The sequence below is a fragment of the Cryptotermes secundus genome, unplaced genomic scaffold (genome assembly GCF_002891405.2).
Source record: "Cryptotermes secundus unplaced genomic scaffold, Csec_1.0 scaffold247, whole genome shotgun sequence".
NCBI classification, from domain to species: Eukaryota; Metazoa; Arthropoda; class Insecta; order Blattodea; family Kalotermitidae; genus Cryptotermes; species Cryptotermes secundus.
Genome location: NW_019740656.1, coordinates 3,930,332 through 3,951,108, shown reverse-complemented (window position 1 = coordinate 3,951,108; position 20,777 = coordinate 3,930,332). Strand labels below are relative to the sequence as shown.

At 43.3% G+C, this 20,777-nt stretch overlaps 1 protein-coding gene across 5 annotated transcripts in view; it reads right to left on the bottom strand.

The window, feature by feature from the left end:
- Nucleotides 1-20,777, bottom strand: part of LOC111872391 (Down syndrome cell adhesion molecule-like protein Dscam2) — a 398,391-nt gene that overhangs the window by 211,987 nt on the left and 165,627 nt on the right. For all 5 annotated transcript variants that reach the window (XM_033754685.1, XM_033754683.1, XM_033754684.1 and 2 more), the window contains exon 3: nt 1,228-1,405. In XM_033754685.1, coding sequence (XP_033610576.1) covers nt 1,228-1,405 — 178 coding nt within the window. The remainder of the gene's footprint in view (nt 1-1,227; nt 1,406-20,777) is intronic.

Below are 20,777 nucleotides of genomic sequence, written 5' to 3'. Positions count from 1 at the left end.
AGTAGATAATACAACGTTCATACAGCATGTATTCATTCATTCATCAGTAATCTGTCAGATGACAGGTCCACAGCCTCTTCCAAAACAGTTTCTCCACTTAATGCGATCTTCTGTTTTTGGAAAGAGACTATCCAGGAATAGTGATAATGTGGTAGTTTTTCCATTTGCTTTCCACATCGCAGTACAACAGCCGTTCAAACCACTCTGGTCACGCCTGTTGCTATACGAACTTGAACCATCTCGAGCATTATTTTCTCTGTGCTTCAAGTCGCCGCTGATGACGCTGCTTCCGGCATCAGTTTTCGGTGTCTCTCTTCGTCTGATGCCTACCCTTTGACCTGTCCAGCAAGGGAGGCCCTGCCAGTAGCTACGCTACCGCTGGTATAGCTCTCAGGGTCCTTGGCATACTCAAACACCCTCACCACGATAAGGTGGAGACTGAAGGTGGCGTAACTGAAATATATCACTTCGTGTTGTCACGTGATGGAGTGACTACTGACGGGGTTTTGGATTTTTAAACGGATTTATTGAACACTTTCACACACAACTCGCGACTACACTTTACATTCACAATTACACACACAAACACACTAGTGTTCTCAATCTCTTAAAGTTTTCACTAACCGTTGCTTAGCAGCGGCCTCAAACTGCGGACGTTCACCCTTTCCTCTGGGTTCCCGAACTTACCCTGCCTCAGCTAACAAATTCTAACAGCAACAGCCCACAACGCCTGACTGCCAGTTTTCAAAACTGTGTGTATACCAAAAAAAAAAAAAACGAAACTGCGTGGCATTTAGTCCACTAGCGAACTATACTGACCGAGACACCGACGCTTGTCGGCTAAGTTAGTGCCAACTTTAGCAGATAGAGGGTGTCGCGTGGTCAGCGCAACGGATCTCCACGGCCGTTAATCTCGGTTTTCTAGACCGGAGCCGCTATTTCCTTGAAATAGTTCCCCAATTATCCTCACGATGCTGAGTGGGCCTCGTTCCAGACCCACTACTTCTCAGAAAATCTGGTAGCGCCAGGAATCGAAGCCGGAACTTTGGGATCTGTAGCCACTCTGACCACTAGACCACAGAAGCGCTCTGTGTGTTTACACTAGTAAATTTTAAACAATTCACCACAAACATTTTGGGAAACCATAACGTAACATGTACAGATACGTTATATACTCATAAACAAACACGAACAATCAATCACAAGGTAGTATGGAAGGGTACTTACCTTGAACCGGGGACCGCTGTTACTACAGAGCCATCATGGTGAAGCCAGGTGACGTCAGGGGGCGGGGAGCCGTGAGCCGAGCAGCTCACCTGAGAGCCGGTAGCGTTGGAGAAGCTGAGAACCGGGGGTGGCTCTAGGAGGAACACGGGGCCGTGGATCCCATGCTGGCACTCAGCACCTGCGGACACATATCAACACATGAGGAGCGCTCTGCAGATGACAGGCACGTACAGACATACAATTCGAAACGAACGAATACAAGATAAATTAATGTACCTCTGTGACGTAGCAATAAAGTATCTGTCACTAGCGGGATACGTTTAGACTCTTGTTCCTGGAGCACGCAGGGCTCACCAACTCTCCACTCTGTCACCACACAGACAAAAATTCTACACTACATTCTTTTCGTCCGTTTTTCTTATACACTTATACGGGTGTCGAGGTTTTCTTTTATTATTTTAATCGTTTCACAGACAGTAGGGACTCCTTAGGCGAGTTATCAGCCCGTCGCAAACCGCTACCTAAACACAGGACAACACAAACACACACCAAACATCAATGCCCTGAGTTGGATTCGAACCCATATTCCCAGCTTCCGAGCCAGCGAAGACAGTTCATGCCCTAGACCGCTCGGCTACGGTGACCAGCCTACACTAAATTTCTCTACAAATTGGACTGAGCTTACCTCGCCCGTTATAATTACGGACTATAATTTCTTGTACTCTGTCCGTATATCTGGAAGTTGAAATACGTCAATGTCACGTCTATAAAGGCCCCCATATTATGTGTCTAAAATGGGAGAGGGTAACCTTGAGTTAGACAGAGCTCAAGGGCCGCGCCATAGCTCAAGCGGTTAGTCGCTGGCTTCTCACCGCGGCGGCCCGGGTTCGATCCCGGGTCTGGTCAAGTGGGATTTGTGGTGGACAAAGTGGCGCTGGGGCAGGTTTTCTCCGAGTACTTCGGTTTCCCCTGCCAATCTTCATTCCACCAATTGCTCCACAATCACCCTCACCTACCATCTGGGGCTGGTACAATAGGCCAGAAGTGACCGCAGCACAAGAGACTTAGTCCCACCCCACTAGCCATAAAAGAAATAGACACAGCCCATAATATGCTGGAAACTTCCTGATCATGACGTCACTATATGCTGACGAATCAAACTCGAAAATAGTTTACGCTCGCACTACCGTCGCTAGTCATACTACGAGGAAAGTTTAGTAAATATGTCATAAATGGAAGTGAAACAGATGTAATGGACGTAATAGGTTCTCTATATGCATAACTATGCAGCAACAGAGTCCAGCTTTATGACAGTCTACGTAGCAGACGAGCATATTCATATTCAGATGTTAGTTTCAGTAGTCAAAATGGCGACCGTGTTTAAGGTGTACACCACACTACACGCTCGATTTTTGTGGACAAAAGGAATCACTGCAAAGGATATTCATAAAGAAATATTTCCTGTTTAGGTGGGAAGTGTTTGTCACGTAAAGCGGTTCACAAATTGTTCGAGAAATTCCCTCAAGGACGTTCGAAAGTCGCAGATGACACCCTATCAGGTGTGGGAGTGGCTGAGGCAATAGTCAAAAGACTCTATCCCCGTGTTTCGACGAACTGGTAAAGCGATGGGGCAGGTGTATCAATGTTGATGGAGGATATGTCGAGAAATAAATATATTTAGTACGTTCGAATATAACATGTTTTACGTTTCTTATCCATTTGTGACACACTTACTGACTCTCCCTCGTAAAATGTTGCCACCCAGAAACGTAGATACATATTTCGTAACATCCGTAAGTACACTGAGACTGTAACCCGGATATTAATCTAGTTCTGCAACCCGATAAAATGTAATATTTCCTCTTTATTTCCCAGAAAAATTGCGGATATTCACCGACGGAAAAGCACGAAATAGACCCGTCCGATTACCTTAAGAAATCAAACCAACTTACAAAGTAAAGCTGGAATTTAACTCCCACTGACAAAGAGGAATAAATGTAAAATATATTAATAATATTATAATGAGCATGCTGTTGCATTGAGGTGTCACTTATAGCCTATTCTTTCCATATATAATGCAACAAATTAATAACACTGATTCACATTCAATCCATACGGTGATCGTTAAATGTATAAAACGTTATTAAAATTATTATAATATTAAAAAATGCATTAACCACAATGCTACATGTTTCGGCCATATAAGGCCATTTTCGAGCACTACTTTTATACGGAGACTAAAGCACAGTTACACCTTTTCTGTTTCCTTCATATCATTATTGCGCTGCGGCTGTTTCTGTGTTTCCTTGGTGTATTGTTTTCTTAATTGTGCTTATCAAGTGTCCCTTTACTTTCTCCCTATTCATACAATTTTAATATTAATAACATTTTGTACATTACGTACGTGTATATTTAACGATCATTGTATGGAGTAAATGGACCGCCTCTGTGGTCTAGTGGTCAGAGTTCCTGGCTACAGATCCAGATGTTCTGTGTTCGATTCTCGGCGCTACCAGATTTTCTGAGAAGCAGTGGGTCTGGAACGGGGTCCACTCAGCCTCGTGAGGAGGTATTTCAAGGGGATAGCGGCTCCGGTCTAGAAAACCGAGATTAACGGCCGTGGGAATCCGTTGCGCTGACCACGTGACACCCTCTATCCGCTAAAGTTGGCACTAACTTCGACGGCAAGCGGCGGTCGCTCGGTCGGTATAGTTCGCTTGCGGGCTACAGGTCACGTAGTTTTTTCTGTATTGATTAAATGTAAATCAGTGTCATTAATGTGTTGCATTATAGATGGAAATAATATACTATAAGTGTACTACATGAAGGTTAAGAGCTTAAATATATATGAGATTTCAGAATAAATAAAACATTTGCTATAGTAACAAACGTTGCAGAATATAGGATTTAGATGTATGTCAATATTATGCTCCTTTCTTTGTGAAGTTGTGCCGCATCAGATCTCAGTCTTTAACTTTATCTATATTTTTACATACTTACATATTTCAACAAATTTTTTCCTTAGAGTTTCAATATATTTGGCTGATTTATGTGCATATCAACTGATGATGACCGTTTAAGAATGAAACACGCCGTGCATAATAAGAGATAAAAAACAAAAACGTGATTAATGCAAGTTCTCATGACGGCCACTCTTATGATTTACAAATTTACTGCTCAGCTTCTAGTGGAGAATTCATGACAGGGAGTTCGGAAGAATATTATCGAATAAATTAAAACACCTTACGATTTCAGCCTTTCACAGCGGTGATTCTGAAGCGTTCTATTCCCTTTAATAAAATGCCGTGTAGTCCGTAGAAAGCCAACGAACGTTTCTGAAGAAAATATCACCTCCATCATCACGACTACTAGTGGCTGCTACATACGAGTTTCCTGATTACCTTGCTCGTCGACCCTGAAGATGAAGATCATATGTTCCTCAGAAACGTCCTTTGACTTTCAACGGACTAAACAGTGCCATATCCTAATAGATAGAAAACCCTTCAAATTGAAATATTTTTTTCCTACTTGTGGGTCTCTTTTTCTGACTCGATATGGACGAGGGAAAGAGTGAATTTGTTGAGCCCTGAACATAAGAGCTTCTTTTCATAGCATACATGTGTACGTTTCAACCATGACAATCCTCTTGTTCGGAGCAGAGATTCACAACGCTCTCTGATCAACCGTCACGTGATACTGCATAGGGGTTTCCCCCAAGGAGAGGCAGTCTATACGTCCCGCATTGTACAACGCAAATAAGAGTTTACAGATTTAATTACTACAGCATCTAAACGTGTATATTTACATCATAAAGAAGCATTTATATGGTATTAAAACTGAAGACACAAAAAAAAATCACTTCTATGATTAAAAATTAGATTGAAGCTGTATGAATTCAATGACCAGAAGTTTCTGGTATGAGTATGAAGAGCATATTTCGTTTCCAGATTAAATTAAGTTGCTCTGAACGTTTTATATTTCACGGACCGATAAAGCTCGAGCATTTTCCCGAGGGTTCATATCATACATTCTACACTAGAAATAATAATCCACAAACAAACTCCGTGGTTCTAGTCCGCAAGCGAACTATACCGACTGAGCGACCGTCGCTTGTCGGCGAAGTTAGCGCCAAATTTATCTGATAGAGGGTGTCACGTGGTCAGCGCAACAAATCCCCACGGCCGTTATTTCCGGTTTTCTAGACCGGAGTCGCTACTTTTCCAGTCAAGTAGCTCCTCAGTTATCCTCATGAGGCTGAGAGGACCCCGTTCCAGACCCACTGCTTCTCAGAAAATCTGGTAGCGCCGGGAACCGAACCCGGACCTCTGGATCTGTAGCCAGGAAATCTGACCAATAGACAACAGAGAGACTTAATTAATTTTAACACATCTAACCACGTTTATTTACTACATAAAATCTGTCTTTATGTGATACAATATCGAAGAGACGTCATAGACACCCGTATGGAATATTCGCAGTTAAATTATGCAGGGGAACATGTGTACATTTATTGACGTCAGATTTATCCTACCTGAAAAAATTATCACGTGATTGGGTGTGACTACAGACGGGGTTTTGGATTGACTATCGATTTATTGGCCTCTTTCATGGAGCGTGTGACTACACTTTACAATTCACTATCACACACACAGATTAGTGTCCACAGTCATGTTTTCACTTCCGTTGCTCGGTAACGGCTTACAACGGCGGAAGTTCCCCTTATTATGTGTTCCCGAATTGTCCCCGTACCTCAGCTACTAGATTCTAATAACAAAAGCTCACAATGACTGAACCTCAGAAGTTCTCTCCCTAAATGACTCAGTCACTGACCAAGTAACTCAGCTCAACTCAACTGACTCTCACTAAATTATAACATCTCGACACGGGAATCACAGAAAACACCGTTCCTCTGTTGATGTTTGCGGGCCGTTTTCTAGTTGTTGGTTTCGCGGCCGTTGCCAAGCAACGGGTCTACATGACATAAAACTGCATCTTTAATAATAAAATTTCAGGGTATAGATTACCAGGGACGATTTCTTCGGGGGTACAGCGGCCAGGGCGTGAGGCTGACCACTCAAATTCATCTACTACCGAGGTCAAGAGAGGTGGAGGAATACTTCCACTCTCCCCATACGTCTTCATGGTATGGTGCTTAATTAATTAAGCACAGGGACAACTTGACCTTTAGAGCGTGGATTAAGTTTCTTTTGAAGAATTATAACTTCTAGTGGCGACGTACAGTCTGTTAGAGTTTTATCGACAACCTCCTAAACGTAATATGAACACTGCCCAGCTAAACAAACCGTTTTATTAAAAATCCGTGATATAGAAATGTTCAAATCGTAAACAATACATCAGGATTGCAAGTAAAAACATGAAACTCGCAGTTAGCTCTTCCAAGAAACCGTAGGAACAGTTCGTTATGGCAAACCCACTCCTCCCTGTAACGAGGAGAGGACAGTGACATCAATGCTGGGCTCGGTCTCGAGGCGGTGACGAGTAGAGCGGCGGCTCCTCACTACGGATGGCCTGGATCAATTCCGGATGAATCCATTGATTTATTGTGGGTTCTTCTACGACGCAGTCAGTGAAAGTTAAAAATAAGAAAAGGTAACGCTATCATTGTAACAGACCGTGGAGGCCCATAGGGTTGTGAGGCGTCGAGTTTCCCACATTTTCTAGACAGTCGGCTCACAGATGGCGGTGAGGTTGTCAGCCTTACGCGCCGGCCGATTTACCACCCAGGAAAATTCATGGTACTTATTTCTGTTAGAGGCTGAGTCGACCCTAGGGCCATAGTGCGGCTGGAAGGATTAGGTCAACTGATAAATCCAATGACCTCATTGGGAATCGAAACCGCGACCTGCAGGCTTGTGGCATAGTGCCTCAACCAACTACACTACCGCGCGCACCCACAACGCCGTCAGTAGCTAAGTTACAGAATGTCAAATGGAAGGATGGATGAATAATTTAAAGGGATTTGGAAAGAGATTTCGTGTCCTCATTTATATAATATACCAAAAAATTGCCTGGAGTGACTGAGTAAATCCACAGGTAACATCCTTCAGAATATCCAATGTGCCGCCAAATATTCGAACAGAGGACCTCCCAAATACAAGTCTAGAGCATTGCCGTTATGACAGCCTCGTCAGATACCAGCTTCCGGGCTTGTTTATGAGCCTGATACTCATGTTTATGCTCTAAAAGCAGAGCATGTACGGTGTTAGAAATGTTAGGCAGATCAACACCTTGAAGATTGAAGGTAAATTTCCCCTGTCTCTAATTAAATAAACATAGCGCCATGACGACACAAGGGGAAATGGAGGTATAGCTCCGACATTGTTGAGCTTCGCAATAGATGGAGATGAGTGGTCAGCTTCGCGCCCCCGCCGCTTTAACCCCAGGTACAGAAACCACGATACCCATTGGATAGGAGGCTGCAAGTACTCCAGAGTCGTCTTGACGCTGTGGAGAAGAGGAAACCCCGTGGCCGCGCAGCCAGTCGCTATACCGACTGAGATATCCCATGGACCACAGCATATTATAAGATGTGACAACGTGAACTTTGGTACAAGTGTACCAACATTTTAAAGGAACGCATTGCTTCCATCTTCAGGGTCGAAGAAGAGGTAAAATTCCAAGCTTCTTACTTGTTACTTGCTTGGTTTACTCTTTCTCCTTGAAGATGGAATTAGGATATTCAATCGAGAAATTCAGCAAACCCTCGCCAATCTAGTTAAAATTAATCCGGATCGAAATACGAAAAATGAAAAATTCTCTTCACAGTTGAGTACATACTTTAAAGAGACACATGGGATTTAGGAGCGAGAGGACTTTCAGACTGAGTTGAGGGCAGCTGGAGAGACTGAAAACACGCAAGAAAATATCCAAGATTGGCTTCAGCTGGATGAAGGAGACCCTGGATTTCAGCTTCTGACAGAGGAAGAAGTTACTGCAGTGATATTTTTCTATTTATTTTAGTAACACTGCTTATATTGTTAAATTTCCCACTTATTCCTTTCCCAAGTTTTTAGGGCAATCTTTTTCTTCATTAACCTGGATTATTGATTAATCCGGACGACCTCTCCCCGAATTAGTCAGGATTAAAGGTAAAGATGTTCCTGTGCTTAACTAATTAAACACTATGCCATAAAGGCGTATTGGGGACCAGATGTATAGATCCATATTTTGACCTTGGCACTAGCTGGAGGTGGTCAGCTTCACGTCCCTGCCGCTTTACCCTCGGGGAAAGAGCCCCCCGGTACCCATTGGATAGGAAGACGGGTGAGCTCCAGAACCGGTATGGACGACGTGGAGAAGTGAAAATTTTTGCCCCTGCCGGGAATCGAACTCCAACCCCTCGGTCGCCAGCCCGTAACAAATCGCTATACCGACTGCGCTATCCCGGCTTCCAATTACTCCTGATTAGCGAGGTTTACTGTGCATAAACTTCTACCAGACTACACGGCGCCGTAAGCCCCTCAGATCCAATCAAATCATTCAGATTTCCCGTTCCCATTTTCATGTGACAACCGCTACGCCGTTTCCCGCGGCAATCGCATATGCACTGTTTAAATTGTATGGAAAGGAAACAGTAGTAATCACGGTATACAAATATATACATACCATAACAAGCAAACAAATGAATGCACTGTCGGGCTGCTTATTGTTTGCTGCCAGCTCCCCGTAACCTAGGTTACCGTCGTGTTCCAGCAAGAGTGCACTATGGGAGTGACTGCTCGTGGAGCCTGGAGTCTCCTACTGACGTTCCAGTAACGAAACTGTGTAGTCTGGTACGCATGTACCAACGTTTCGGAGGAACCTCCTTCCAAAAATACGGGGGAACGCGGTACCGTAGTTCGTTGAGGCACTATGCTACAAGCGGGAAGGTCGCGGAATCGAATCCTGATGAGGTGGATATTTTCAATTTACCTAACCCTTCCAACCGCACTATGGCCCTGGAGTCGACTCAGCCTCTAACAGAAATGAGTACCAGGAATTAATTAAATAATTTTCCTGGGGAGTAAAGCACGGCCGGCGTGTAAGACTGACAACCTTACCGCCATCTGTGAGCCGACTGTCTAAAAAATATGGGAGCCTCGACGTCTCACAACCCTGTGAGCCTTCACGACCTGTTACAGGGACAGGGACATTGTATTATTTCCTCCCTGTGAGTTACAAGAAATGTTACTAGCACCATGTTCTCTCACAGTGCCTACGTTGAGAATGCGTCTCCGGGAAGCTTTCAAACGTCATGATAAAATCTTGTAGAGTGAAAAGAGAAAGAGAAATTAGGGGGGGGAGGGGGGTCAGAAAAATTTTCAGGCTGTGAAGGTTCCCAGACAGTGTACGTTTGACCGTCTGTTGTAGCTATGTTTCAGAGAGAGTAACGCTTTAGTAAGCCGAAAAGGAAATGGGTTAGGATGTGGACTTTGCCATGAGCAGCGGAGGGGAGGGGAGTTGAGCCGGGGATTTACGGGAATTAATGTTAATGGCACATAAAAGATGGAGAATAGAGAGAGTGGAAGTGAGAGAAGAGAAGAGAAAGTTTGGAGATAGTGACAGACACTACATTTAAAGGAGGCAAGAAAATACATCTTCGATTTTTCAGGTTCCTAGGTAGTGCCCGCTCGTCCTTCTGCTAGAGATAATACATATGATTCCAAGTAATTTTTATGACGGTTGAAAGGTTGCAGTATAGTAAAATTTGATCTAATATGGGAAGGGCCATTTTGGAGCGAAATTTTGATGTTACCATTGGGAGGGCTGCATATGAGGCAAGCAGTGCAATTTGGAATTTGTGTACCGACTTAGTACTTGTTCTAGAAGTGAGGAAAACCGCGGAAAACCATGATCGATTTTGCCGGTCGCAGGATCTTCCGGATGCAAATCAACTTCTAACCAGCAGCCTGCGAACCCTGATATTAATCCCTGTCTGTAGTGTTCCTTTATTTGGTTCGACAGATCTATTTGAGTGTGCATACTTGGATCCAATAACAAAGGATTGTATGTTACAGCTCAATGGTCATCTTTGCTTATTCTGTTCCACCATATTGTCAGCGTAGGTGATTGTTCGGTTTATCTTAATTACGCATAAATCCCAAGGATTGAATTCCTTTTAAACAATATATAAAAATTAAGCCACGTACCTCACACGAAACACATTATGTCTCCGTTACAAAGCCCAACCGGTTAATGCTGTTTAGGGAAACAGTCGCTGTTTATTGTGAGAACCATATGGAACACACAAATACACTCTGTGGGCAGAAAACTCAGTTCGTGCCTCACAGGAAACACATTACGTCTCCGCTACAAAGCCCAACCGGTTAATGCTGTTTAGGGAAACAGTCGCTGTTTATTGTGAGAACCATACAGAACACACAAATAAACTCTGTTGTATAATATGTAGGCAATATGCTACCGTCAACACAACAAATATTTCAGTATTACATTAAGATTTTTATTTACTGCGACATGTTTCGGTCATACATGACCATCATCAGACAGGATGATGGCACAATGCAGAGTTTTAGTATGATACAGCAAATGGTACATATAGGAACCACTAGGATTTTAAAGTATTAAGTGCAGGGACATCACCATATTATAAATCATTTTTATGCCATCTGTAAATTTAGTGACAGTGGTATATTAGTAGATTTATTGCTTTTCTGGACATTAGTCATCGTCCTGTTTTTATTTAAAACACACAACGTGTCGAGGACAAGATATCCGGACAAGTGATAGGGATTAGCTCTATCGATTTTGTACGAAGGTAGATTCCAACTGAATCAAGTCTCTGAAACTTTGTGTGTTTTCAATAAAAAGACAGGACGACGGATGATGTTCAGAAGCACAGTAATTCTATCTTGATGCCACTTTTGCACTTTAAGATCTGTTACCAACAATACAGCAGCAGGTGCATACGCGGAGAACAGTTCCAATATCGTCGAGTCCCTGTCAGAAACGAGGGATGTGTTTGCCTTCCACCGTGTCCCCCCCCCGCCCCAGCTACTGGAGGCACCCCACTCCTCCAGGCGCCATCTGTAAACTAACCGGGGTTGAAAACTATCAAACTGACCATCCTACATGTTTCAATGCAGATCCCAGTAGAGGGCTCTGATGCTGAAGTCTGGCAGTGAGTTGGGTATAATGTTCCAAGTTAGAATTTATCGTGATTTATTGTTGACAGAACACAGTCAGATTTTCCTTGTCAGACTGTTAAACTGAAATCAGTGATCACACCGGGAGAACTTTAGAGAGACGAGTCGTGAAATATTAAGTTCAAACTGAATTGATTAATGCAGTTTTCGATAATTAAACTAGTCAACAAGTTTATGGCAACGTAAAGCGAAACTAGGTCTTTAAATTAATTATCTTGACGCCGATTCCAAACGAGGAAACAAAAACTTCCGGTAGCATCTCAGTTTCCATACTGAGTTATCAGGCAGAGCCGTGCCTCTTAATTCCTTACACTCACTCACTCATGGAGCTGAGCCCTTCTTTAGAAACCACCAATTCCGCAGCTACTCAAGAATTTCCTAGCATTTACGGAACCCGAAGGTTCATTACCGTCTTGACAAGGTTCCTCCACAGGTCCCTATCCTGAGCCAGATCAATCCAATCCATCCCATCCTATCTCTCTAAGATCCATTTAAAAATTGTCCACCCACCCATGTCTTGGCCTTCTTAGTGGTCTCTTTCCTTCTGGTTTTCCCGCCAATATCCTATATGCATTCCGCCTTTCGCCCATTCGTGCTACATGTCCTGCCCACCTCATTCTCCTTGATTTGAACACTCTACTTATGCTTGGTGAAGATTACAAATTATGAAGCTCCTCCTTATGTAGTTTTCTCCAATCTCTCGTAACTTCATCTCTTTTTGATCCAAAAATTCCTCTCAGCACCCTGTATATATAAAAGCATACCTATATGTATACGCCTAAACAAATCAGTATTTTTACACCATTTTTGTTTGTGGTTTGACGTTTTATTGTCGAGTTCCAGTTACGATTCCGATGAGGTCATTGGATTTTTTCAATTGACCTAATCCTTCCAGCCACACTATGGCCCTGGGGTCGACTCAGCCTCTAACAGAAATGAGTACCAGGAATATTCTTCAGGGTAAAGGGCGGCCGGCGCGTAGGGCTCACCTTACCGCCATCTATGAGCCGATTGTCTATAGAAAATATGGGAACTTCGACGTCTCACAAGCCTATGAGCCTCCGCGGCCTGTTACAGGGACAGCTTAACTTGTTTGCCTTTACCTTTACAACGAGATGACATCAATACACGGAAGGGTAAAGTAGTGTTCAGTCGGCAATACAGAGACAACTGACTAGCGGTACTGAGTCTTCTGTCAGGCTGCCTTTCCAACAGTTCTTAAGTTCATAACGTACATATCCAGTGAAGTCGTGATTTGATGATCTATTGCCAAGGTTAAGAATGCGTGGAGATATATTTCCACTCCCAAATACCTACCTCTTCTTAATGCTTTTCCATTTAATGTTTTAACCCTTGCAATGATACCGATAGTATCATTATTTCCTTCCCTCCCACAGTATCTTCTTCTTCTCTTTTCTTTCTGATACATTTTCGCTCCTTCGCTACAGACAAACACACACAACACACACACACACACAAAACCTACTTTTATTTTATTTCAATTTAATGAAACCGGAAACTACCATCTCATTCCATCAAGACCTCACAGAAGTCCACTGTAACGGAAATGTGGCTGTTTGAAAAGTTTCGAAGTGTAAATATACGTAAAAAAACATAAAGTTAATGAAAGTTTGTGTTAGTTGTAAGACTAACAGTAGTCTGTTGCCTCCGGGCTCTAGAAGTTTGCGGAAAAGATAAAGAAAACTAAAGATGAAGCCGTGAACCTTGTCGGACTGCGGATCACAACTCGACGCAGGCCACCCCGTTCCACTCACCACCCCCCTCCCTTTGACTCACACATCTGGAGGCAGGTCACGTCCGGCAAAGAAACTACAACAGATTTCGCTCCTGCTTTTCCTCGAAACCTTACCGCCGGTATGTTTAATGGAGATGGCTTAGGGTCAACAGTGACAAAGCGGATCCTACGGTCTCAGGATCGCATTTAAGTGAGATCGACCATGGCACTGTCCCCAGGGACTCCATAAAACAGAAGTAGACTCCACAGGCTTTACCGAGACATTTACTTTTCTAAAGTCACGGAAAGTTAGTCTGTATTTTTAGACATTTGTAAAGGTGGGTTAGAATGCTTCTACCTCAGCCCTCCAAGTCGTAGGAGGCAACGAAAAGGGAACCCGGTGCTTGGGGTTATAGCTGGACCACTCTGTCAACTTTATCGGCCGGAGGGTGTCGCGTGGTCAGCGCAACGGATACCCTCAGTTGTTAATCTCGGTTTTGTAGACCGGAGCCGATATTTCATTGAAACAGCTCCTCGGTTTTCCTCAAGAGGCTGAATGGACCCTGTCCCAGACCCAATACTTCTCAGAAAATCTGCTAGGGCTTGGATTCGAACCCGGAACTTCTGGATCTGTAGCCAGTAACTCTGACCACTAGACCACAGAGGCAGGCTATGGTTCAAAAATGGCTGTTTTGTCAAATATGATGACGATGATGATGATAAGAAAGAATAACAAAAAGGAAGAACTGTCATATACTTGTGTACCTAAAGTCATACCACTACCGAAACCTTTCACTTCCTTTCCAGTAAAACATTCGGCGTTATAACGTCTCGTTTACTGATAACATCGTTAAAACTGGAGGCAAAATTTATAGTTAATCATATGGTCAAAAAATTCGTATCCAATAATGGAACCAGAAGGAACCGCGTTCACAATGGACTCTGCTTTGAGCCAGCTGAATTCACACAACACATTGAAAACATCAGTTCTATGACCTATTTTAATATTCATATTGTTGTCAACCGGATTACACTAATATGCATTCAGATAGGTGGATACAATTGTTTCGGAAGAACATACCACATACATCTTCAGTATATCATTGTGGTCCAGTCCAAGTGTTGATAATTGCCTGTGAGACTAAACTGTATCATAAGGCAAAATAACATAACATTCGTTTTCACCGCCGGGAAAGCATCAGCCCCCCCCCCATATTTTAATATTATCCTCTAATCTACGTCTCCAAAGGAGTCTACGTTGGTCAAGAACGTCTCTATTTTTCGTATTTATCGCTATTGGTTTACTTAACAAATTTCCAACACGTTAGGTTAGGACTATGTATTCTTAAATGATTAATTGGAAATTATGGGGCTGTGACTTTCCTGAAACCACTATCCTAGTGTTTGCGTGGAGTAACTGAGTAACACCACGGAGTCTTTCAGCAGAGCCGGAATCTGAACCGATACATGAACCCAGAATTATCCGAATATGGAACTCAACAATCATTATTTGACAGTTTCTGTTTTAAAGGTTCAATATCATATTACTCCTAGCACCAATGCTTTACTTCGATACATCGATCAAGCTTTTATATTGAAGTATCGATTGCTACTTCCTCTATATGAAAGTCATCCATACATTCCCTACGTAATGCTGCAAAAAGCTGCGCCCTGACAGAAAGTGATGCTGAAAAATTGGTGTTTTTGAGATCCATCCATGTGTGAGATATAATGAGCCACTGACAGACAGAAAGAGAGATGGAAGAAAAGTAGCGTAGGGCTGTCTTAAAAGACGGGATCAGGCTCAATTCGTACGATAGGTGGAGCGGAGTGTCCTCATAAAACAGGGCACTAAATAACGTCCCTTCATTTACATTAACCTCAGCCTGAACCATGGTACTACAAGAACAACACTTAATATCCTTGAAGGACTTGAGATATTCACACCGGTGTTTATGAAAGTTTCTATCTTCTGGGATATAACGCCGTGTACTCCGCTGAAGCTCAATCGATGTTTCGAAGAAACATGTAGCCTCTATCCTCAGGGTTGAAGAATAAGCCAAGCAAAACACCTGCGTAAATGACACCTACTTTACGCTGGTCTCTTACTTTTCTTATTCTTAAAACCTGAAGATAGAGGCGACATACTCCTTCGAAACATTATTTACTTTTCAGCGGATTATATGGCGTTAAATCCCAGAAGATAACGCTCTACATAACATCTAGTAGCTGGAATAGCTCCATCAGTCTACGGGGTAGACGTCCGTTATGCTTGACCGCCCCCAAGTTTAAGATGACAAAGCTCTAAACCTTGTCTCACTTATAATCCCTCGCCACGGACCACGTACGAGACACCGTTCTTCTGTTGCTGTACCACTGTTGCCTTCGTTTCCGTGTCTGCGGGATGGTATATCTGTTATCTCGCGGTAGTTGCATAGCAACGGTTCTACACGCTAACAATATTATTAGAAGCCAACTTCTGTATGGTTCTGACGATGGTGTATAATACTGGGGGTTATATAGATTTTGGACAGACGATAGACAAATCCCAAAATAACCCAGTAGATCAAACTCCATGGCTTGAGTCCGCAAGCGAACTATACCGACCTAGCGACAACCGCTTGTCGGCGAAGTTAGTGCAAACTTTAGTGGATAGAGGGTGTCGCGTGGTCAGTGCAATGAATCCCCATGGCCGATAATTTCGGTTTTCTAGATCTGAGCTGGTATTTCCTTGAAATAGCTCTTCAATTATCCTCACGAGGCTGAGTGGACCCGGTTCCAGACCCACTACTTCTCAGAAAATCTGGTAGCGCAAGGAATCGAACCAGGGATCTCTGGATTTGTAGCCAGGAACTCTGACCACTAGACAACAGAGGCGGTCAAATAACCCAGTAACCCTGGTAAAACAAAATGTTTGTCAAAACGGTTGAAAAACTTTCAAAATTACATGCGAAATTTTCTTGAATTCCGAAATCCTACAATGATATCTAGCCGCGGACACCTGTGCCACTGTGCCTTCAAACGTTAGTTCGTGAGATCGTTGCCGTGCACCGAAGCCAGGCCATAAATAAATGCCTCGTTACACAGTAACTGAGCTGACACGAATACGTGTAATGAAATCAGACGGCTGTTAATCTAAGTGTAGAAACTCGTGCCTTGTATGAAGTAAAATTACGTCTCTTAGAGCAGATCAGCATTGCAGCTGGTTGCAAGGCAGAGAGATTAACTTCCTTATCACGATTACACAACAGGGGTGAGAAAACGTGTATCCGAGACACTTCTGGCTCTACTGACGTAACATTACAGCCCTCTGTTTTCTGTTTGCGGATTACTTAACGACGCTTTTGATATTATCACGTGTATGAGTGTGACTGACCGTCTCTGTGGTCTAGTGGTCAGAGTCCCTGGCTACAGAGCCAGAGATCCCGGGTTCGATTTCCGGGGCTACCAGATTTTCTGGTACTCAGCCTCGTGAGGATAACTGAGGAGCTACTTGAACGGAAAAGTAGCGGCTCCGGTCTAGAAAACTGAAATTAACGCGACGTGGGGATTCGTTGCGCTCACCACGCGACACCCTCTATCCGCTAAAGCTGGCACTAATTTCGCCGACAAGCAGTGGTCGCTCGGTCGGTACAGTTCGCTTGCGGACTAAAGCCAAGGAGTTAATTATTATAACATTCTGAATTTCTCTTTGTTCTTCCATAATTCTACTTTCTTAATGCCTATTTATGCATCGACATTCCGAAATCTCTTGTCCAAAATTTCATCCCTCCAAATATTTTTTTTCCTTCAGACCTCGATATGTGAGTTCAGTCTCCTCCTCTGCTACAACAAATGGGGGTAATCCCATATGCGTTTTTCTTCAATCCCCCCCCCCTTCCAGTCTCCAGATTCCTATTCTCCGCCCCGCCACTCTTCTCCTGGTCCCTCCCCGTACATAATTCTGTATTCATTTCTTTATCCTACAATCTCCTTAAATTGTTGAACAAAATCGGTGAATTCCTCCTTTCATCGTAACTCACCTGTTTTGTCTTCCCACGTCAATACAAATACTATGCATTTTTATTCAAATGTTCTCTTATTACATGTATCATATACCGATCTCAGTGGTCGCGCTGTCTAAGGCATGAACTGTCGTCGTCCGCTCGAACACCGGGATCGTGGGTTCGAATCCAACTCGAGGCATGGATGTCTGTATGCGTTTATTCTGTGTTCGTGTTGTTCCGTGTGTAGGTAGCGGCCTTGCCACGGGCTGATCCCCCGTCCAAGAAGGCCTACCGTATGTGTAAAGAGAGATTACGAAACTGAAGTAGATGCCAGGGCCGAACAAAGGGCTCTAGAACCACAGACAGTCAGACAAACAGATAGACAGATAGATAGATAGATAGATAGATGTACTGTGTCCACCACAAATCCCACATACCCTGATCTGGGATCGAACTTGAGCCGCAACGGTGGGAAGCCGACGAATAACCGCCCGAGCTATGGCATTGTCTATTTCGCTAGATGCAATAGAACATTAGCATGATGACGTAGTTCGTCCGTCTGGTAAATTACTGCTGACCACCGCCAGCTTAATCATTCTTGGTTTAGGGTCTAACGGGACCAATGATCCATATTTTTCTGATTTGTTAGGCCGTTCCTTCTTCATATAGACTGCATGTAGGCCTTCTTGTATTTAATCGAGTTCCTTCATGTCTCCTAAAATGTTTATAAACATCTCTGGTTTGTCCAGAAACCGCTTTCGCTTTCTTTGTGATGCGTAAAGGTGAGATTAGCGCTACTGAAATGCCTAATCCCTACAGCTTTAAGATGTGGAGCGGAAGTGGAGGTGCAAATACACTGCAGCGTCTGGTACCGTTGCTATGCAATGATTGTGAGCTGGGCGGTTTTACCAGATCCGTTTCTGGGAAACGGCTCTCTAAACACGTTCCCTTGATAACGGAAAAAGGTTAACATATGAGAATGAACGCTGTGGTCTATGCGGTCCGTGCAGAGGAGTTACGTAAAATTATCGGTGTTATACACACCCAATACATCACACATTAACAACCTATGCATCATAGAAACTTATCTCTGGGCTCCACGGCCTGGCTTTACTATGCAGAAAGCTTCGAACAACAAAGACCTACAAATGACACAACATGTCCAGTACTACACTGTAGCATCGGAACCTTAGAATTAATTTGGCATGCATATTCTTAAATAGAGGGGCGGATAGAAGTGACCAGAAGACGAGGAAGAAGACGTAAGAAGATGCTGGATGACCTTGGGGACAGAAGAGGATATTTTCATTTGAAGGAGAAAGCTCTAGATCGCATCAAGTGGAGGAATTGTTTTGGAAGAGACTGTGGACCTGTCGTCTGACAGATTACTGATGAATGATGAATATTCTTAACCTCTCATCTTAATAGTTCTAAATACTTTTAAAATATTTTAAGTATTTTTAATATATCTGTAATAAATCAACACATATCACCTAATACATCTTAGATATATGGTATATATTTTCATTCTTTGTCCTTTATTTTATTTTATTTTATTTTATCTTTTATTTTACAAAACCTAGATTAACGGCCGTGGGGACCAGTTCCGCTAACCACGTGACACCCTCTATCCGCAAAAGTTGGCACTAATTTCGCCGAAAAGCGGCGGTCGCTCTGTCGATGTAGTTCGCTTGCGGACTACAGGCCACGGATCTTAGTTTTTTAGTTTTCATCTTCTATTTTATATTTAGTTGTAATACTTACCAATTTGAGACAAAATGTTTCTGTCAGTATATATACGACACGTCGAACTGGTACGGATCCGTATCGGCAGTTCAGTAACTGTACGTATTCCTGTGTATAACTGCCTGACGATGGTCTTATAAGGCCGAAACATGTGGCAGCAATAAAAAGTCTAATTGTAAAACATTAAAATCGAGTATATTTGTTGCGCTGACGGTTAACCTAATTCCTATATATAGCTGAAACACACAACAGGATGCAACCAATGAAGATACACTCGTCCTTTCTTTGTATAGAAGACTGAGTCGAATTCAGTCGAAAACAGAGCCCTGAACACTAACTATCCAATACAGAATGAGTGGAGCCATTTCAGACGGCGGTTTGCACCCTGACCAATTCGCTGAAGCTTAGGCAGTTCAGCAGTTCCCTGCTCTCTAGATGAAGACCCGTTACTCTTTCCTCATTACCATAGCAAGCGGGGGAGCTATTGCACCTCCCTTTTTGCCCTTCACTTTCACCCCTATCCCTTCCTTTCCACAAGGTTGAGATTTATCTGAGTGGTGATTACCATGAGAAAGGGAGGCAAAGGGATGGTGGAAGGATGGATCACAAGAGAGGGACAGGAGTCAAAGAGAAGAACCGAAGAAGAGAGATGCAGAAAATATAATCGCAAGGGGAAGATGCGGCTCTCCGCCTTACGATTTAATACACCGCCCCTTGAAGGGCCTGTAATAAACTGTAAGCCTGTTCCACATCACTTGCTCTCAACTGTACCTAGCACACAAGTACTGGCTGCTTTCAAGAAACCAAAGCGCGGGATAAGTCTATCCAATCACTTTATTTGAAAATGGTCTTTTAAAAAATTCATACAGACATATACACGTGTATATATCGCGAGTTCAATCTTCCGTAATGTTACCCCGGTATATTAGAATTTTGTATGCTGCAAGTGTAAAAATATCGCCCGTTCTGAGAAATCTTATAAAAGCATCATGCTCTACATTGCATATAATTTGATTGACGTCTTCAGCAGATATTCACCCCATATTTCCAGATTTAACATTCAGTTATCATAAATTCTATCTGATTCTATGAATAAGAGCACCGCTGCAAGTATTTAATATCAAAATGCATGTAACTCTTTCCTTTTGGCGCTACAGCCCCAATTTGGGCCTTAGCCTAGCTCCATGAAACTCTCAGTTTCACTTCGGTTCACTAGATCTTAGACACACGGTAGGAGTACTTGGGCGGGTGACCAGCTCGTCTCAAGGCCTCTACCTACACACAAACACTAAACATCCATGCCCTGAGTGGGATTCGAACCCACGTCCCGGCTTCCGAGGGAGCGAAGATAGTGCCTGCCTTAGAGCGCTCGGCTACCGTGACCGGCAATGTATGTAATACAAATGGAATATTTTATTACAGCTTATAACAATTTTTTCTTTCACCAGAAATACATGTACTCCAGTGAAATGCTTATCGCTGCTGCTACATGTTGGGTGGCCCCGAGTTCAAATCCGATCCCGGATAGCGGTTGCACTTACTGACGTACTGTGAGGTACAGACCCGTTGCTAAGCAGTGACTCGTTAAACAGCGTCCGTTGTTAGGTAACGCCCGCAACATATATGCAGGCAACAATAGAGCAACGGGATTATATAATCAGTTTCTAAACAACGGTTCTGTAAACACGTTTCCGCCACAACGAACAAAAGCGCAGCGATAGAAGTGCCATGTTTTCTATATGATCCGTGCCAAAATGTTACAAGCAGCCCTGCGAGTCGTAGGAGGCGACGGAAAGGGAACCCAGTTCCTGGAGGTATAACTGAGCGATACCGTTTCTTGGGGGTGTAAATACGGGGACCTGGCCCTCCAGGTTGTGGGAGTCCCGAATCTGAGACAGTAAAATATGATCATGAGTCCCA